General features: G+C 39.5%; 2 protein-coding genes across 2 annotated transcripts in view; one reads left to right on the forward strand and one right to left on the reverse strand.

Moving 5' to 3' along the window:
- Nucleotides 1-15,852, reverse strand: part of SHC4 (SHC adaptor protein 4) — a 140,071-nt gene that overhangs the window by 50,683 nt on the left and 73,536 nt on the right. The window contains exon 4 of the mRNA XM_001113330.5: nt 8,947-9,066. Within this exon, the coding sequence (XP_001113330.2) occupies nt 8,947-9,066 (120 nt within the window). The remainder of the gene's footprint in view (nt 1-8,946; nt 9,067-15,852) is intronic.
- EID1 (EP300 interacting inhibitor of differentiation 1) lies at nt 2,789-4,509 on the forward strand. The gene has a single exon (NM_001265838.2). It carries the CDS (start codon nt 2,856-2,858, stop codon nt 3,420-3,422), a length of 567 nt encoding a protein of 188 aa, NP_001252767.1. The 5' UTR covers nt 2,789-2,855; the 3' UTR covers nt 3,423-4,509.

The following is a 15,852-nucleotide window of genomic DNA, read 5'->3' on the forward strand; positions in this document are numbered from 1 at the left end:
TCATTCTTAGTGGCTAACCACTTTGCTAAAGCTAAGAAGCCCTTTACTATTGGTGAAGAGTTGATCATGCCTGCTACTAAGGACATTTGTCATGAACTTTTAGGAGAGGCTGCAGTTCAAAAGGTGGCATGGGTTCCTCTTTTGGCTAGCACCACAACTAGATGAATTGATTAAATATCAGAGGATAATGAGGTACAATTGTTAGAAAGGATTAATGAGTCACCGTGGTACACAATCCAGGTTGATGAGTCTACTGATGCTGACAACAAAGCAACAATGCTTTTTTGAGTGTGATATATTTTTCAGGAGGATGTGAATGAGGATACATTATATGCACTTTTGTTGCCAACCAGCACCACAGCTGCAGAACTATTCAAGTCTTTGAATAATTACATATCAGGAAAATGGAATCAGTCATTTTGCAACGGTATATGCATGGGTGAAGCAGTTGCCATGACTGGATGGCATTTTGGTTTCACTAATCAGGTCAAAGAGGTCGCTTCTGAATGTGAGTCTATGCACCGTGTCATCCATACAGAAATGATGGCTAGTTGGAAAATGTCACCTGAAGTTAACAACATTTTGCAGTATGTGATTAAAATTATCAACCATATTATACATGCCCTTCACTCACATCTGTTTGCACAGCTCTGTGAGGAGATGGACGCAGAGCACATAATGTCTTCTCTTATACACAGAAGTGAGATGGCTTTCTAAAGGTAGATCACCGGCCAGAGTTTTCGAGTTAAGAGAGCTGCTGCAGAGATTTCTTTTTAGAAAAACAGTCACCATTGGCAGCACATTTCAGTAACACAGAATGGGTCACAAAACTTGCTTACTTGTGTGACGTATTCAACCTGCTCAATGAACTCTATCCGTCACTTCAGGGAAGAACAACAACTGTGTTCAAGTTGGCAGATAAAGTGGCTGCTTTCAAAGCTAAACTGGAATCATGGGGGTGACAAATGAACACTGGGATTTCTGACATTTCAAACATTAGCAGAGATTTTGAAAGAGACTGAGCCAGGGTCTTCTTTCTCCCAGCTGGTGCATGATCACCTATCTCAGCTTTCCAGAGATTTTGAGCATTACTTCCCGTATTAGTCAGGGTTCTCCAGAAGGACAGAACTAATGGAATATATATACACATATATACATATACACACACATATATATACACATATATATGTAAAGGGGAGTTCATTAAGTATTGACTCACACTATCACAAGGTCCCACAATAGGCCATCTGCAGGCTAAGGAGCGAGGAGAGCCAGTCCAAGTTCTAAAACTGAAGAACCTGGAGTCCGATGTTCGAGGGCAGGAAGCATCCAGCACAGGAGAAAGATTTAGGCTGGGAGGCTAGGCCAGTCTCTTTTCACGTTTTTCTGCCTGCTTATATTCTAGCCACGCCGGCAGCTGATTAGATTGTGCCCACCCAGATTAAGGGTGGGTCTGCCTTTCCCAGTCCACTGACTCAAATGTTAATCTCCTTTGGCAACACCCTCATACACACACCAAGGATAAATAATTGTATCCTTCAATCCAATCAAGTTGACACTCGGTATTAACCATCACACTTCCCATCCACAAAAGACAGAATGGATCTGTGACCCATTTGTGAATAAGCCAGGTGAATCCACTTTGTCCATGCTAGAAGAGGATCAACTGCTTGATATTGCAAATGGCGGTGGCCTTAAAAGTATGTTTGAGACAACTTCAGATCTCCATACGTTCTCGATTAAAGTCAAGGCGGAATATCCTGAGATTGCCACAAAAGTACTCAAAAGTCTCCTTTCATTTTCAACATCCTATCTTTGTGAGGCAGGATTTTCCACAGTAACAGCAACCAAAATGAGATTACAGAATCCACTGGACATAAGGAACACACCTTGGGTGTCACTGTGTCTCATCACCGTCTAGTTGCAGGACCGTCTAGTTGCAGGAAAACAAGCTCAGGGCTCCCACTGATTCTACATTATGGTGAGTTGTATAATTCTACGTAACTACAATGTTATAATAATAGAAATAAAGTGCAGAATAAATGAAACGTGCTTGAATCCTTAAGTATACACAGTCATATAATTCATAGAAGTATATACAACTTAAAAGCAGAGGCTTTTAAGTTGAAGACAGGTAAAACATGTTTTTAAAAAACACACAAAATAGTATTTTGCTATGAATACATAAAGATACATGTAAATGCAAATAAAAAGAATTTAAAGAGTACACGCTGCGTTGGTAATAGTGGAAAAATACCTACCCGGAGAAAAGAAATGGGACCAAGTATTTCTTCGCTATAACTAAAAAAAAAAAAAAAAAAAAAAAAAGGACAATATATATGTCGTTTGTGAATTTAACTTTTTAAATGACAACACTAAAAGGACAGAATGGATTAGTTCTTAATATGCTGATCTGTGGTTATGGATGTTGTCTGGTTTGGAAACGTGGATTTAGAAGTCATCAGCACATAGATAAATTGCCCTGGGGAGGAGGAAGAAGGGAGGGGAGGCACATTAATGTTAGGAGGGCCATGTAAAGTTATTTTCCAGTTTGCTGCATCACAAGCAACAGTAGGGTTAAGTAACACAGAAACTGTTACGCTCTTGCCTACAGGGTCCCTAGATACCAAGTTCGAATCGACGGAAACTTAGCTCAAAAAGCGACGCCCACATCCCGGGAAAAACATTGAGCTACTCCAACCACAGTGGCGCGCCAAGCAGGAGGCGGTACCTGAGGACCACGCCTGCGCGCGGGGTTACGCAAGCGCGCAGCTTTTGCGCACGCGCACAAACGCACGGCCGCGCAGCATCTATCTTGCTGGAAGCTTTTTCCGAGAGGTTGAGCGGTTTGCATAATGTCGGAAATGGCCGAGTTGTCCGAGCTGTATGAAGAGAGCAGTGACCTGCAAATGGATGTGATGCCTGGCGAGGGTGACCTACCGCAGATGGAGGTAGGCAGCGGGAGCCGGGAGCTATCCCTGCGTCCCTCCCGCAACGGGGCCCCGCCACAGCTCGAGGAGGAAGGCCCAATGGAGGAGGAGGAGGCCCAGCCAATGGCGGCGCCAGAGGGGAAACGGAGCCTTGCTAACGGGCCCAACGCTGGGGAGCAGCCAGGCCAGGTGGCGGGCGCAGACTTCGAGAGCGAGGACGAGGGCGAGGAATTTGATGACTGGGAGGACGACTACGACTATCCCGAAGAGGAGCAGCTTAGTGGTGCCGGCTACAGAGTATCAGCTGCTCTTGAAGAAGCCGACAAGATGTTTCTGAGAACAAGAGAAGCAGCCCTGGATGGCGGGTTTCAGATGCATTATGAGAAGACCCCGTTTGATCAGTTAGCTTTTATCGAAGAGCTTTTTTCACTGATGGTTGTCAATCGTCTGACCGAAGAACTCGGCTGTGATGAGATTATTGATAGAGAGTAGTTACATGCTGTTAAAAGAGGAGGAAACTACTTGAGGAGGGACCCAACTTTCCGCTATCTTTTGGGTTCATTCCAAATAGTTTTGTGCCATTGAAAAACTTGACCTTCAAAAAAATTTGTTTTTCAGAATAGAAGACAATAGGACAGTGACTGCACAGTTGTGAAAAAGGAGAATCATTAAAGAAAAAGGAAAAAAGATTTTAAGACCGTTGAAATCTGTTATCAAGAATGTGCTAAAACACCTATGGCTTTGACTTTGTTATTGATCCAGATTATTTTCCTTGCATTGGGGAAAATATCTTTCATATTTGTTTGCTGTAAAGATGGTTTTGCAAGAATAAGTCATGACCAAGACAAACTGCCAATACAAGAGCCCACTGATATTAATTATATAATGAGAAAAAATGTATCCAACTAGGACACATATCTTTTGAGTTATTTGGACTGAAAGTTTAAGAAAACTTGGGAAATTCTATTTTGTGATCTAGTCAAGCCGTAGTTATCAAAGGCTAAATTTTCAGTGTAAGACAAATGAAGTATTCTTCATTATTCCAAAAGGATGAGTAAACTCAAAGATGTATCACATGTGCTCTGTATCTTAAGATGTGTTTCCAAGAGCGTCTGAAATTTTGTTTGTACATGTATCTTGATCATTTATAAAGCCACTGTGATATATAAATCAAGAAAATTCATTGTCATAACCATTTTTAAAAGTCAAAAATTAAGACATCTTTAATTAAAAACTTTCAAATCTAGACACTAAATGTGTGTGAATGTACAAAGAAACCATTGCTCACGCTGTTATATACTAGAGAAATTTTGTTTTGCTTGCTGTTTTAACTTGCAAGGTGAAATACTTTAGTTGAACTTCATATTGTAAGAACTGTTAATAAAAAGTTGTCAAGTAAAAAGCCCTATATCTAAAAAGACTTTATGAACAGTTATTCTATCAACTTTTAAAGGTTTTAAACCTACCCAGAAATTACCTTGGTATCTGAAGTTTCCCTCTGTCTCCTCCTCTAATTAAGCTTGTTATTTGTTATGCACCAGCATTGGAGATAATAAAATTTCTTGTTCTGTGTATTTTGTTTGGCTAATAATATTGTATACATACTTTATACTAGTTTTTATTGTATGTGTTAACCAGTATTAAGGGAAAATAATCCAGCTTCAGCTATCTAATTCACAAATTAATTTCTGGAAATTAAACTTTGTAAATTAAGTTTTTGCCCTACAAGAATTTGCTGGTCTAGGAAAACCTGCCCTATCAATGAGTATGTTGCCATGGTTACCTTACTAAGATGCTGAGGTTCTAGGAGAGTAATGATTACATCAGAAGGCTATGTTCAGCAAAATGAGTATATCAGCAGGTTTTATCATGATCAGTAAAAAGGTTCCAGATGCTTCTGCTCCATTATAGCAGTAAAGAACAAATATCCAATGCAACAGGACAATTCAGAGCATTATTTATTTTATGGTCATCCTGCCTTTTGGGGAGAGAGATCTGTAAAAGATAGGACTGTGACAAGGATGATCAGAATTGTTCAGACACTAGCTGGGTTGGGAGGGAGAGATGGTGGAAGTAAAGTGTTGGTGCTTAGACTTCTTAATCCTACCACTTCCACTGCTATCTCAATTAGCCTGTAGCTACGGTCAGATGAGTGTGGATAGATAATTAATTGCTGTGATGTAAATTAGTTTGAATGGGGGTATGCTAGTGCACAATAAACTGGCTGGTTGTATTTACCTCCAGATGTTTATCTTTACTAGGAAAGATAAACTCTTGGGGAAAAAAAATCTGACGTCCACAAACTAGAAGGTTGTGATTCTGTTTCTCTCTGGGACTAAGTAGGGCACAAGAGTTGGGGGTGGGAAACACTCCCTGTTACATCTGAAGGCCCATCTTGGGGAGAAAAACTTGGGCTCTGCAATTGGCTCGGTTGTTTTTCAGTCTTAAAAATAGGCAGTAAGCAGAGAGACAATGAAAATTGTAAATACTTATTTGTATTTATTGAGGATAGAAAATTAACATTTTAACACCCCTTTTAGGGGTGTAAAATCATTTGTATTTCCTTTACATGCAGTTACCACAGACAAACCAGACTACTTGGTTAAAATTTGGGTTCTACTATTTGTTAGCTCAGTAACTGGGAAATTAATCTCTCGGGCTCGGGTCCTGAACTGAAAATAGGGACAATTGGATGTACCTTACAAATTGTGAGGACTAAATGAAGATGTGTGTGAGAGTGTGTGTGTGTTTGTGTGTGTGTGTGTGTGTGTATCTTCATTTAAGGGAACTAGAGAAAGGAGTTCTGGGGAAATTCTAACTGATTTTGCAAGATAGGGGATTTAAAGAAGCTTTTGAGTACACAGTGTGATTAGGGAGAGTTTTGCAAATTTATCCATATGTATTACAAATGTTCGCTTAGATCAGATATCCCATGTTGGCTATCTTCAGGCCACAGATCTATTTTGTTTGGTTCATGCTTATAATTTTAAGAGACCAACATCTCAGTACAGAGATAGCAGCTAAAAATCTAGATTCTTACCTTTTTATTATTATTTTTTTAAAGTAAAAGATCTGGGAGCCTTTGACCTATAGACCTATGTAGCCCAAAACCAAACAGACAAAAAAGCAAACAAACAAACAAAAACATCTGATTCACCTTTAGACAAGGAAGGTCTTCTGTTTGCCAAGTGTCAGTGTTATCTCCCCAACATAGAGGCCAGGTAGCACTTGATATTTATCATTGGGCTTGCACCATTGTTTTTTCTTGTGCTTACACAGCTTGCGTTACCTACTTGGCCTCTAAATATCTCAAGTTGCCTCTCCTTGTAGAGACTAAAGGATGTCTCAGTTTTTGCCTGTTTTACCTTAACTCTATTACCCTTCTGAATTCAGTATCTGTTAGAGTTGTAGAAATCAGTAAAGAATTAGTGGGAGTGTGAGCTACTGAGACTCTGATGTTTTTGCTTGAGGCCCTAAAATACTATATTAAAGTATGTCAATAAAGTCTGTCGCTTGAATTTTGAAACAAGGAAATACCTATAACTTACCCTTGCAAAAGTGTATTTTCCCATCTTGAAATATGGTAATATTTAAAAATTGCAAGCATTACATGTTTAATATTTTCTGCCTCTGGAGGTTTGTAAAATATTTTCTGGGAACGAATGGTTATATTCTTGATGTTCTCAGTGACCAAAGATAAATGTGAACTATCTGTTCCATAAATGCTATCATCTATGAATATATCCATAAACTTGAACCTTTGTTTTTAGTCCAAAGTATATCTTAGAAATTAAGTGGGGATGGGGAAAGCATTAATATTTCTTTGTATTTATTTTAGAACTTCCAGTGGTAGCGTTAAGGATTTAATTAATCCTTTTCTTGTGCTGTATCCACAAGGTCTCTAATCTTCGCTGTGTTCATTTCTTAAACATTTTAGTTGCCTTTCTCACAAGACATAAAGCTTCTTGAGTTGAGGCCTCTACAGTGGCACATCTCTCCCACCTTCCAGCCATTTCCCCTAGGCCTGCAGAAAAGCTCAAAATAGTTATTAAAAATCAGCCCTCAGGTCTGAGATAAATGAGATCTTAACTTTGGTCCCCACTCCAGCAGTGGGCTGAATACAACCCCGTTCCATGGCACCAGTGCAGAAAAGATGTGGATTACTTTAAAAGGCACATCATATTACTACAGTTACTGGTAATGAAAATCACCCGTTATCCTCACCTCTGTTTTGCCTGAAAGGTTATGGATGGGTAGTAATACTTTGCCCTAAAGAAGGGTACTGAAGGGGAAAGAGAGACTGAGAATAAACTCTGCCCCACCACATACACCACAATCCCATTCTTCATAAATTCCTCATTCATTTCAGGAACCCCACAGAAAGGGTCATCTTAAAAAAATGATCATTAGATTCTACCCAAAAGGCTGTCATTATGATGGCTTCAGCTTTGCCCACTCTTCCTCTCTTACAAAACTCCGAGATAATCTGAGGGCTCCTCTACTTAGTGAGATTTCATAACTAAAAGCATTGAACTTTCGTAGTACCATCCGTGTGAATGAAAACTAAAAATAAATTTTGCATCTACATATGTACTGAAGTCGAAATGTCAGAATGACTGAATGAATGTTTTACCACTCATATGTGTCATGTCTTCCAAGCACAGCCCAAAATGTTATGCTCTCTTTACACCAATGGCATCACCACTCTTGGAAGATCAATCAGGACCCAACTAGACAAGAATTTACTTGTAACTGTTTCATGTTAGCACTTTTCCTCTAAGGTGTTGTATACTACCGCTTAAACAGTGTATTTTATTCTGTTTTTTAATTTAGAAAATAAAATAGCCCTCAAAACCTGTACTTATATGTTACTGATAATTTTATAATCTTATAATATGTTCTTCCTATTAAGTACTGAGTATATGAAAAGGTCTCTGAGAATATTTGAGTAAATAATAATAATAGGTATTATGTGACTGGCACATGCTATATAATTTACATCTATTATCTCATTGAATCCTCTAAACAGACCTATGAGACACTTAAAATCCATCCTCTCAGAAACCTTATAAATAAGTACCATAATCCTCATTTCACTGATGAAGAAAACTGAAGCCCAGAGTAGTAGAGTCACTTGCTAGTAAGTGGTAAAGCCAGCATTTCAACCCATATGTAACCTCAGAGCTTTTAGCATGTTATTATTATTAAGTACACATTAAACCTTGATCAACAGCACTCCACACAATAAAACCTTAACTGTAAAGAAACTTGGATCACAACATATTAGACAAAGAGGAAAATCAGATCTGAACACACATACATAACCTGATAGAAGGAATTTAGTTTAAAAAATTAAAAGCAAGCCAAACAAAATGTCCTTGTTAAGGTACATATTTAGCCCAATGCCTACGTAAATTCTACATTTGCTTCAGCAATGCTGTTCTTTGAGAAATGAGGTTCACAATGAAAACTTAGGCACACCACAGTATCATAAATTATTAAGGAAGAAAGCATTCTCTTTTATACAATACCATTTTAGAAAGCTTCTCAACCACAAGAATTGGAAGAAAATATTTTCTGCTTAAATTTCAGTTTGCTAGAACACTAACCCTAACATCACCTTTCCCGTTTGTCCCTCATCTGCACCCTGGCCCAACACACAGTCTGTCAGTTGTGATAATGGAATTGCTATCCATTTGGGGAGGGTTGGTGGAGACATCAATGATCAATTTAAGGATATGAGTTGCTAAATGATATTTTCTATGTTCTTTGCACCTTAGTTCTTCATTCAAAGCCAATTAGGTAGGGGCACGTATGTAGGTGGTTACATGCCCCAGTGATGGGTTGGTAATGCTGTTGTTCTAATGATTGTTATGCATAAATCTTCAGCAGATTTTTCCCTTGTGCTGTCTTAAGTTGTAGGCATACTCTGTCTAAAACTTTATTCTTTTCATTATCCCCAGGCTTCTGTGGAAAAATAGATACGTTAAACTATAAAAGACATTTGTGATCTTACCTGTTGGTTGTCAAGATTCATCAGTGTGAGACTGCATGTTGAGATGGTCAGTTTTATATTCATTCCTGAAAACTGAAGATTACTTTTGCCAAGAACTGTTGATAGGAACTTAACTGGAGGCTTTAAAAATTAAAGAAGAAAAACAAAACACTGTCAGGAATTTTGTCACAGAATGAATGTTAATGTTTTTTAAATGTTAAAAATGAGTCAAAGTCCAAACTCTTCCTTTCTATTTTACCTTATATAAATCAAATGAAAGGGAATGATTTTTATTAAATAAACATTTTTTAAAAATCAGAATGCAGCAAATTCTTTATTAAGTAGTGAAATTTAGGGCCTCAGAACTTTCTCCTAGTTTCTCTCCTCCCCAGGTGCTGGGAGTGGACTCCTGCTTGAATGTAAACAAATTCCTGTGAGAGTTTAGACCAGCTGAACGCTTGCGTCCTTTTCAATACGGCAAATCTAAAAGAAGAAAAATTTGACAGTCCACTGAATCTAACGCCACAGAAGGCATTGATGAACTCTCCAATTACACAACTGCTTCCTTCTCTGAAGCCATCCCTGTTCCTCCCTCATCTTTCCCTTGCCAGAGTTAAAAAGTCCTCTCTACTAGTCTAATTGTTACCTTCAGATAATCATGATGCCTGAAATTCTAACATTGGGCATTCTTTTAGGTTAAATCGTTGTTTTCAGAAGGTCCTAATTGTTAAAATGAACAAATATTACTAGGAAGGCGTTAGCCCCTTCCACATTAACTCATTAATAAAGATGATTTACCAGAAATTACTAATAGAGATTTAGAAGAAGATCCTGAGGAAAGGGATATGTTTTTTTGTTTGTTTTGTTTTTGTTTGTTTGTTTGTTTTTTGAGACGGATTCTTGTTCCGTCGCCCAGGCTGGAGTGCAGTGGCGCGATCTGGAAAGGGACATGTTTTGATAGAAGTCAAAATTCTGGACCAGGCATTTCTCAAGAAGAGGAGGTGTGGGGGTTTGGTGAAGAATCATGAGAGTAGGGGGTACCCAGGAATTATAAAGAAAAGCACTGGGGTCATATGTCCACAAAGGCATACCAACAGGGGGGCGAGAGGGTGGGCTGGTAGATTTCCTCAGGCAGAAATGCCACTTACCAACTGATGACCTTGGACAAATAACCTTTCTAAGCCTCAATTTCCTTTTATATAAAAAGTGCGGGGAAAACAGTAGCCACATCATAAGGGCTGTTGTGAAGATTAATAACTGGAGAACATTTAGCACAGTATTTGGCTAGGTACATGAGAGCTATTATTATTATTATTACTTATTTTTGCCCTTCCCAACATTAAAAATTCTAAGAAATAATTTGAGAGATTTAAATGCTTTGATGGATGCTTGGATTAAGTCCTGAAATCCTCTGCTGGAAAGTGGACCAGCTGATGGAAATCAGTGATTCCTCAGCATATGAATCAATACTTTGAGGCAATCAGTGAAAACACAATTTGTTTCTGTCCTAGTTTTGCTCTCATTTGATTCATTCTGGAGCCATACCAAACTGTTAAACACATACTGTTGAAATTTTTTCTTTTTTTTTTTTTGAGACGGAGTCTCGCTCTGTCGCCAAGGCTGGAGTACAGTGGCCGAATCTCAGCTCACTGCAAACTCCGCCTCCCGGGTTTACGCCATTCTCCTGCCTCAGCCTCCCGAGTAGCTGGGACTACAGGCGCCTGCCGCCTCTCCCGGCTAGTTTTTTTTTCGTATTTTTTAGTAGAGACGGGGTTTCACCGTGTTAGCCAGGATGGTCTCAATCTCCTGACCTCGTGATCGGCCCGTCTCGGCCTCCCAAAGTGCTGGGATTACAGGCTTGAGCCACCGCGCCCGGCCACACTGTTGAAATTTAATGTACAGTTTTATTTTTAATTCCAAGCTCATTCTAAAATGTAGTGCAAACAATGTGAGGAAGGAGCCCTAAACCTCACAGCTATTACCACATCATAAAGCTGACTCTTGGTCTACTTTCTTTGCTTCTTACACGGCTCTGGGCAAAGCGAGCCTCACAATTCAGGGATTTTGTGTTCCCCGCAGCGATTTTATTAACAGCAAGTTGTTCATTTGCTTCTCTAGAGTTTCTTTTCCATGCTAGTTTAAAAAGTATTATTAAGAGGCCGGTGCGGTGGCTCACGCCTGTAATCCCAGCCCTTTGGGAGGCCGAGGTGAGCAGTTCACGAAGTCAGGAGTAGGAGACCAGCCTGACCAACATGGCGAAACCTGTCTCTACTAAAAACACAAAAATAAGCCAGGTGTGGTGGCGTGTGCCTGTAATCCCAGCTACTCAGGAGGCTGAGGTAGGAGAATCACTTGAACCTGGGAGGCGGAGGTCACAGTGAGCCGAGATCATGCCACTGCACTCCAGCCTGGGCAATAGAGCAAGACTCTGTTGCTCAAAAAAAAAAAAAAAAAAAAAAAAAAAAATATATATATATATATATATATATATATGAAATGCAAATTAAATTATAACACTATCTCATAGTTGAAAAGCATTTTGTTATCTGTAAAGAACTTTTGTATAAGTCATCTTAATTTTGTTCTCACCATAACCTTAATCTCGTGGGATATGCCCAAAATGTATTTATTATATAGGAGACAAAGTCTTTCATGCCATTATTAGAAATGTCCTAACAGTTAAAAGACCCATGGAAGAGAAAGGAGTGGAAAGCACACAGGATGGGCAGTGAGGCAACTGGAATTCAAGTCCCAGGTGTGATCCTAACTTGTCAAGGGACCTTAGACAACTCTGGAACCCCCTCAATGTCTTTGTTTACAAAACAGGAGTAATACTATCACTTCCATTCTTCCACCTCTAGCCATGGGAGGTCTTAGGAGAATCAAATTTAGTATTAATAATAAAGTATATGGAAATGCACAGTATACGGCAAAGTGCTAACAAACTGTAGTGATTATAATTACTACTTTCAAAATGAATTTTGGCAATTTTGCTACAGGATTTCTTCTTCAAGAAAGAGATAGGGGAGAAACTGTAGACCCTGGCCTTGGGAGAGGTCATTATGGGAATGAGAGGAGAAAGGAACAGAAAGGGGAGGCTGAGGATGGGATACTGACCAACTTTTACAAAAGAGTGGAGGCAGACCTGGCAGAAGTGCTTATCCATATTTTACAAAGAGAAAAGCATTAAGATAGGGAAACATTAATTGACTGTATCTGGGTCAATTTATTGGTACTGACATAGCAGCCTAGCTCTTCTTACTCCATATGGCATAGTCTCTCAGGAATCCCCAGTTCTTTCAGTTATTCATTAACTTTTAGACTTCAAAACTCATAGGAGATCACATAAATAGATAAATCATTTATCCATTAGCACTCCAAACTGCTAATGATGCAGTATCTAACAGACCTAAGGAATCAAACAAAGATCTGACTATATTCAACTGGCCCTACATCGTTTTTTGGCTCTCTCCCTGCAGGGCAGATGCTTGGCAAAAGGGCAGATAACATCGTGATTAAGTGTGTAGATGCTGGACCAGACTACCTGGGCTTGACCTAGCTCCTCCACACACTGACTGGGTCACTGAGCAAGTTACTTAACCTCTTGGGGCCTCAGTTTCCTCATCTGTAAAATGGGGACAAACAATAACACTTGTGGCTAGGTTTTTTGTGATGATTAACAAAGTATAAAAACCACAGCATTCCAAAACTTATGGGATGCAGTGAAAACAGTGAGTGCTAGGAGGAAAAATCATAGATATAAACACTTTTATTAAAAAAGCAGAAAGATCTCAAGTCAAAAACCTAACATTGTAACTTAAGGAACTAGAAAAAAACAAAACCCAAAGCTAGCGGAAACAAGGAAATCATAAAGATTAGAACAGAGATAAAATAGAGAATAGAAAAATAGAGAAAATTAATTAAACCAAAAGTTGGTGCTTCCAAAAGATCGGCAAAACTGGCAAACCTTTAACTAGATGAATTAAGGCAAAAAAGAGAAAAGACTCAAATTACTAAAATCAGAAATGAAAGTGAAGACTTTACTACCAATTCTACAGAAATAAAAAGGATTATAAGAGACTACTGTGAACAATTGTATGCCAACAAGTTGGAGAACCTAGATACAATGGACAAATTGCTAGAATACCTATCAAGACGAAATCATAAAGAAACTGAAAATGTGAATAGGCTTGGTGAGAATATGGAGAAATTAGAACCCTTGTGCATTATTGGTGGGAGTGTAAAATGGTACAGCTGCTGTAGAAAACAGTATGGTAGTTCCTCAAACAATGAAAAAATAGAATAACCACATGATCCAGCAATTCTACTTCTGGGTATATACCCAATATAATTGAAAGGAAGGTCTCTAAAAGATTTTGTAACTCACGTTCATAGCAGCATTATTCATAATAGCTAAGCTGTGGAAGCAACCTAGTGTCCATCTACGGAAGAATGGATAAGCAAAATGTGGTCTATACATACAACACAAAATTATTCAGCTATAAAAAGGAAGTAAATTCCGACATCTGCTATGACATGGATGAACCTTGAGGACATTATGCTAAGTGAATTAAGCCAGTCATAAAAGGACCAATACTGTATGATTCCACTCATATATAGTATCTAGAGTACTCAAAATCATAGAGACAGAAAGTAGAATTGTGGTTGCCAGGGTCTGGGGAGATAGGGGACTGGGGAGTTACGGTTTAATGTGTAGAGTTTCAGTTTTGCAAGATGAAAAGAGTTCTAAAGATGGATGATGGTGATGGCTGCACAAAAATATGAATGTACTTAATATCACTGAACTGTACACTTAAAAAGGGTTAAGATGAGGCTGGGAGTGGTGGCTCATGCCTATAATTCCAGCACTTTGGGAGGCTGAGGTGGGTAGATCACTTGAGGCCAGAGAGTTAGAGACCAGCCTGGCCAACATGGCAAAACCTCATCTCTACTAAAAATACAAAAATCAGCCAGGCATGGTGGCACATGATTGCAATCCCAGCTACTCGGGAGGCTGAGGCATTGAGAATTGTTTGAACCCCTGGGAGGCGGAGGTTGCAGTGAGCCGCTGGACTCCAGCCTGGGTGACAGAGTGAAACCGTCTCAAAAAAAAAAAAAAAAAAAAGGTTAAGATGGTAAAGTTTATGTTATGGATATTTTACCACAATAAAGTGGAGAGAAAAGAAAAGAAAAGAAAAAGGGGTAAAGTGCTGGAAAGAGTCCCTGGCACATATTAAGTACTCAATACATGCTAGCTATTGGAGGAAACCAGCTGCTTTTCTGTTTTTCTCTGCAAGTGTACTTTCCGGATAGATGATAGCCAGGTTTGCTTTGTTTTATTTTGGGATGGGGAATCCCTGCTCCTTAGATGAGAAAATCTTGCCTGTTAGTTGGAATCATCCAGTTGAAGCATTCTAATCAGAAATTATGAGAAGCAGGAAGAGGTTAGAGATTACTTTGGAACCATGGGTTCTGTGAAAGAAACTAGTCATAGGGAGTCCTTAATAGAATTTAAGAGCCATTTGTCAGAATGTTTCATACCATGTGGGTTCTCTGAGTCACTCTGGGTGACACTGGTTCAGCCCTATGTAATATAATGAAGAATGATAACCGAAAACAGGGCAGAATGGTATAGAAATAGAACCCTAAGCTGGGAATCTGAAGACTTGGCTTCTACAGCTGGCTCTGACCTTAATCACCCTAGTGACTCAGACAAATACCATCTCTTGTCTCAGATTCAGTTTAGTAGCTGGCAAAATGAAAATGTTAGACCAGAAGATCTCTTTAAAAACCCTTCTCGGCCAGGTGTGGTGGCTCACGCCTATAGTCCCAGCACTTTGGGAGGCTGAGGTGGGCAGATCATGAGGTCAGGAGATTGAGACCATCCTGGCTAACACAGTGAAACCCTGTCTCTACTAAAAATACAGAAAAATTAGCCAGGCTTGGTGGCAGGCGCCTGTAGTCTCAGCTACTCAGGAGGCTGAGGCAGGAGAATGGCGTGAACCTGGGAGGCGGAGCTTGCAGTGAGCCAAGATTGCGCCACCTCACTCCAGCCTGGGCGACAGAGCGAGACTCCGTCTCAAAAACAAAAAACAAAAAAACAAAAAGCCAAACAAAACAAAAAAACCCCTACACTTAAACAGTCTGCAATTCTATATGATTTATATAGTTATCTTAAGAGCTTTTGTATCGGCCCTTTGGACTTTTCAAACCAACAAAATATTCTAGGGCTCACAGCTTAATAGCAATAATACTAGCTACCATTAACACAGAAAGTGTAATAGATGCCAGACGCCGTGGTAGGTAGTATGTAGACATCACTTCATTTATTTCTTACATAACCCTATAAAGTAAGTGCTATTTTCTCCCATTTTACAGATGAGTAAACCAAGGATCCAAGAGGTTAAGTGACTTGTCCAAGAGTACACCGTTTGTAGGTGGCTGAGGCAGGACTTCAATCCGAGTCTGTCTAACATCAAAACTTTTGCTTTCTTTCCACAGGGAAAGCTACTCTACCCATGCGTTATTAGCTCACCTTTACCGCTATCCATATTTATACTAGAAAACAGGCCAGGAAGCCTAAAAGGTCTAAAATGTTGTAATGCAGAATACATACATTATAAAATGTGGAAACTGGAAGGCACTAAACTGGTCATTTAGTTCAACTCCCTAACTCCACACTCCACAGGAAATAAGAACGGAGTCTCAGCAAGATGAGATTCCATGCTCCCTGGTCAGTAAGAGCCAAGTCCGGCACCCTACATTTCTGACATAAAGCCCAGGGGCTTTCTCCCCTCTGCAGCTGGAGGCATCGCCACGTCAGACAGCCTCGGGCAACTCGGAAAGATTTGAGGGAGAAGAGTAGCTTTGAGTGCAGCTCTGATATCATGCCACCTAATAAAGGCCAGGCTGGACTTTGGGTCATAT

The sequence above is a fragment of the Macaca mulatta genome, chromosome 7 (assembly GCF_049350105.2).
Source record: "Macaca mulatta isolate MMU2019108-1 chromosome 7, T2T-MMU8v2.0, whole genome shotgun sequence".
NCBI lineage: Eukaryota > Metazoa > Chordata > Mammalia > Primates > Cercopithecidae > Macaca > Macaca mulatta.

Excerpts from the sequence above, each read along its gene's own strand:
- EID1 (NM_001265838.2), top strand. The coding sequence starts at position 2,856 with ATGTCGGAAATGGCCGAGTTGTCCGAGCTGTATGAAGAGAGCAGTGAC.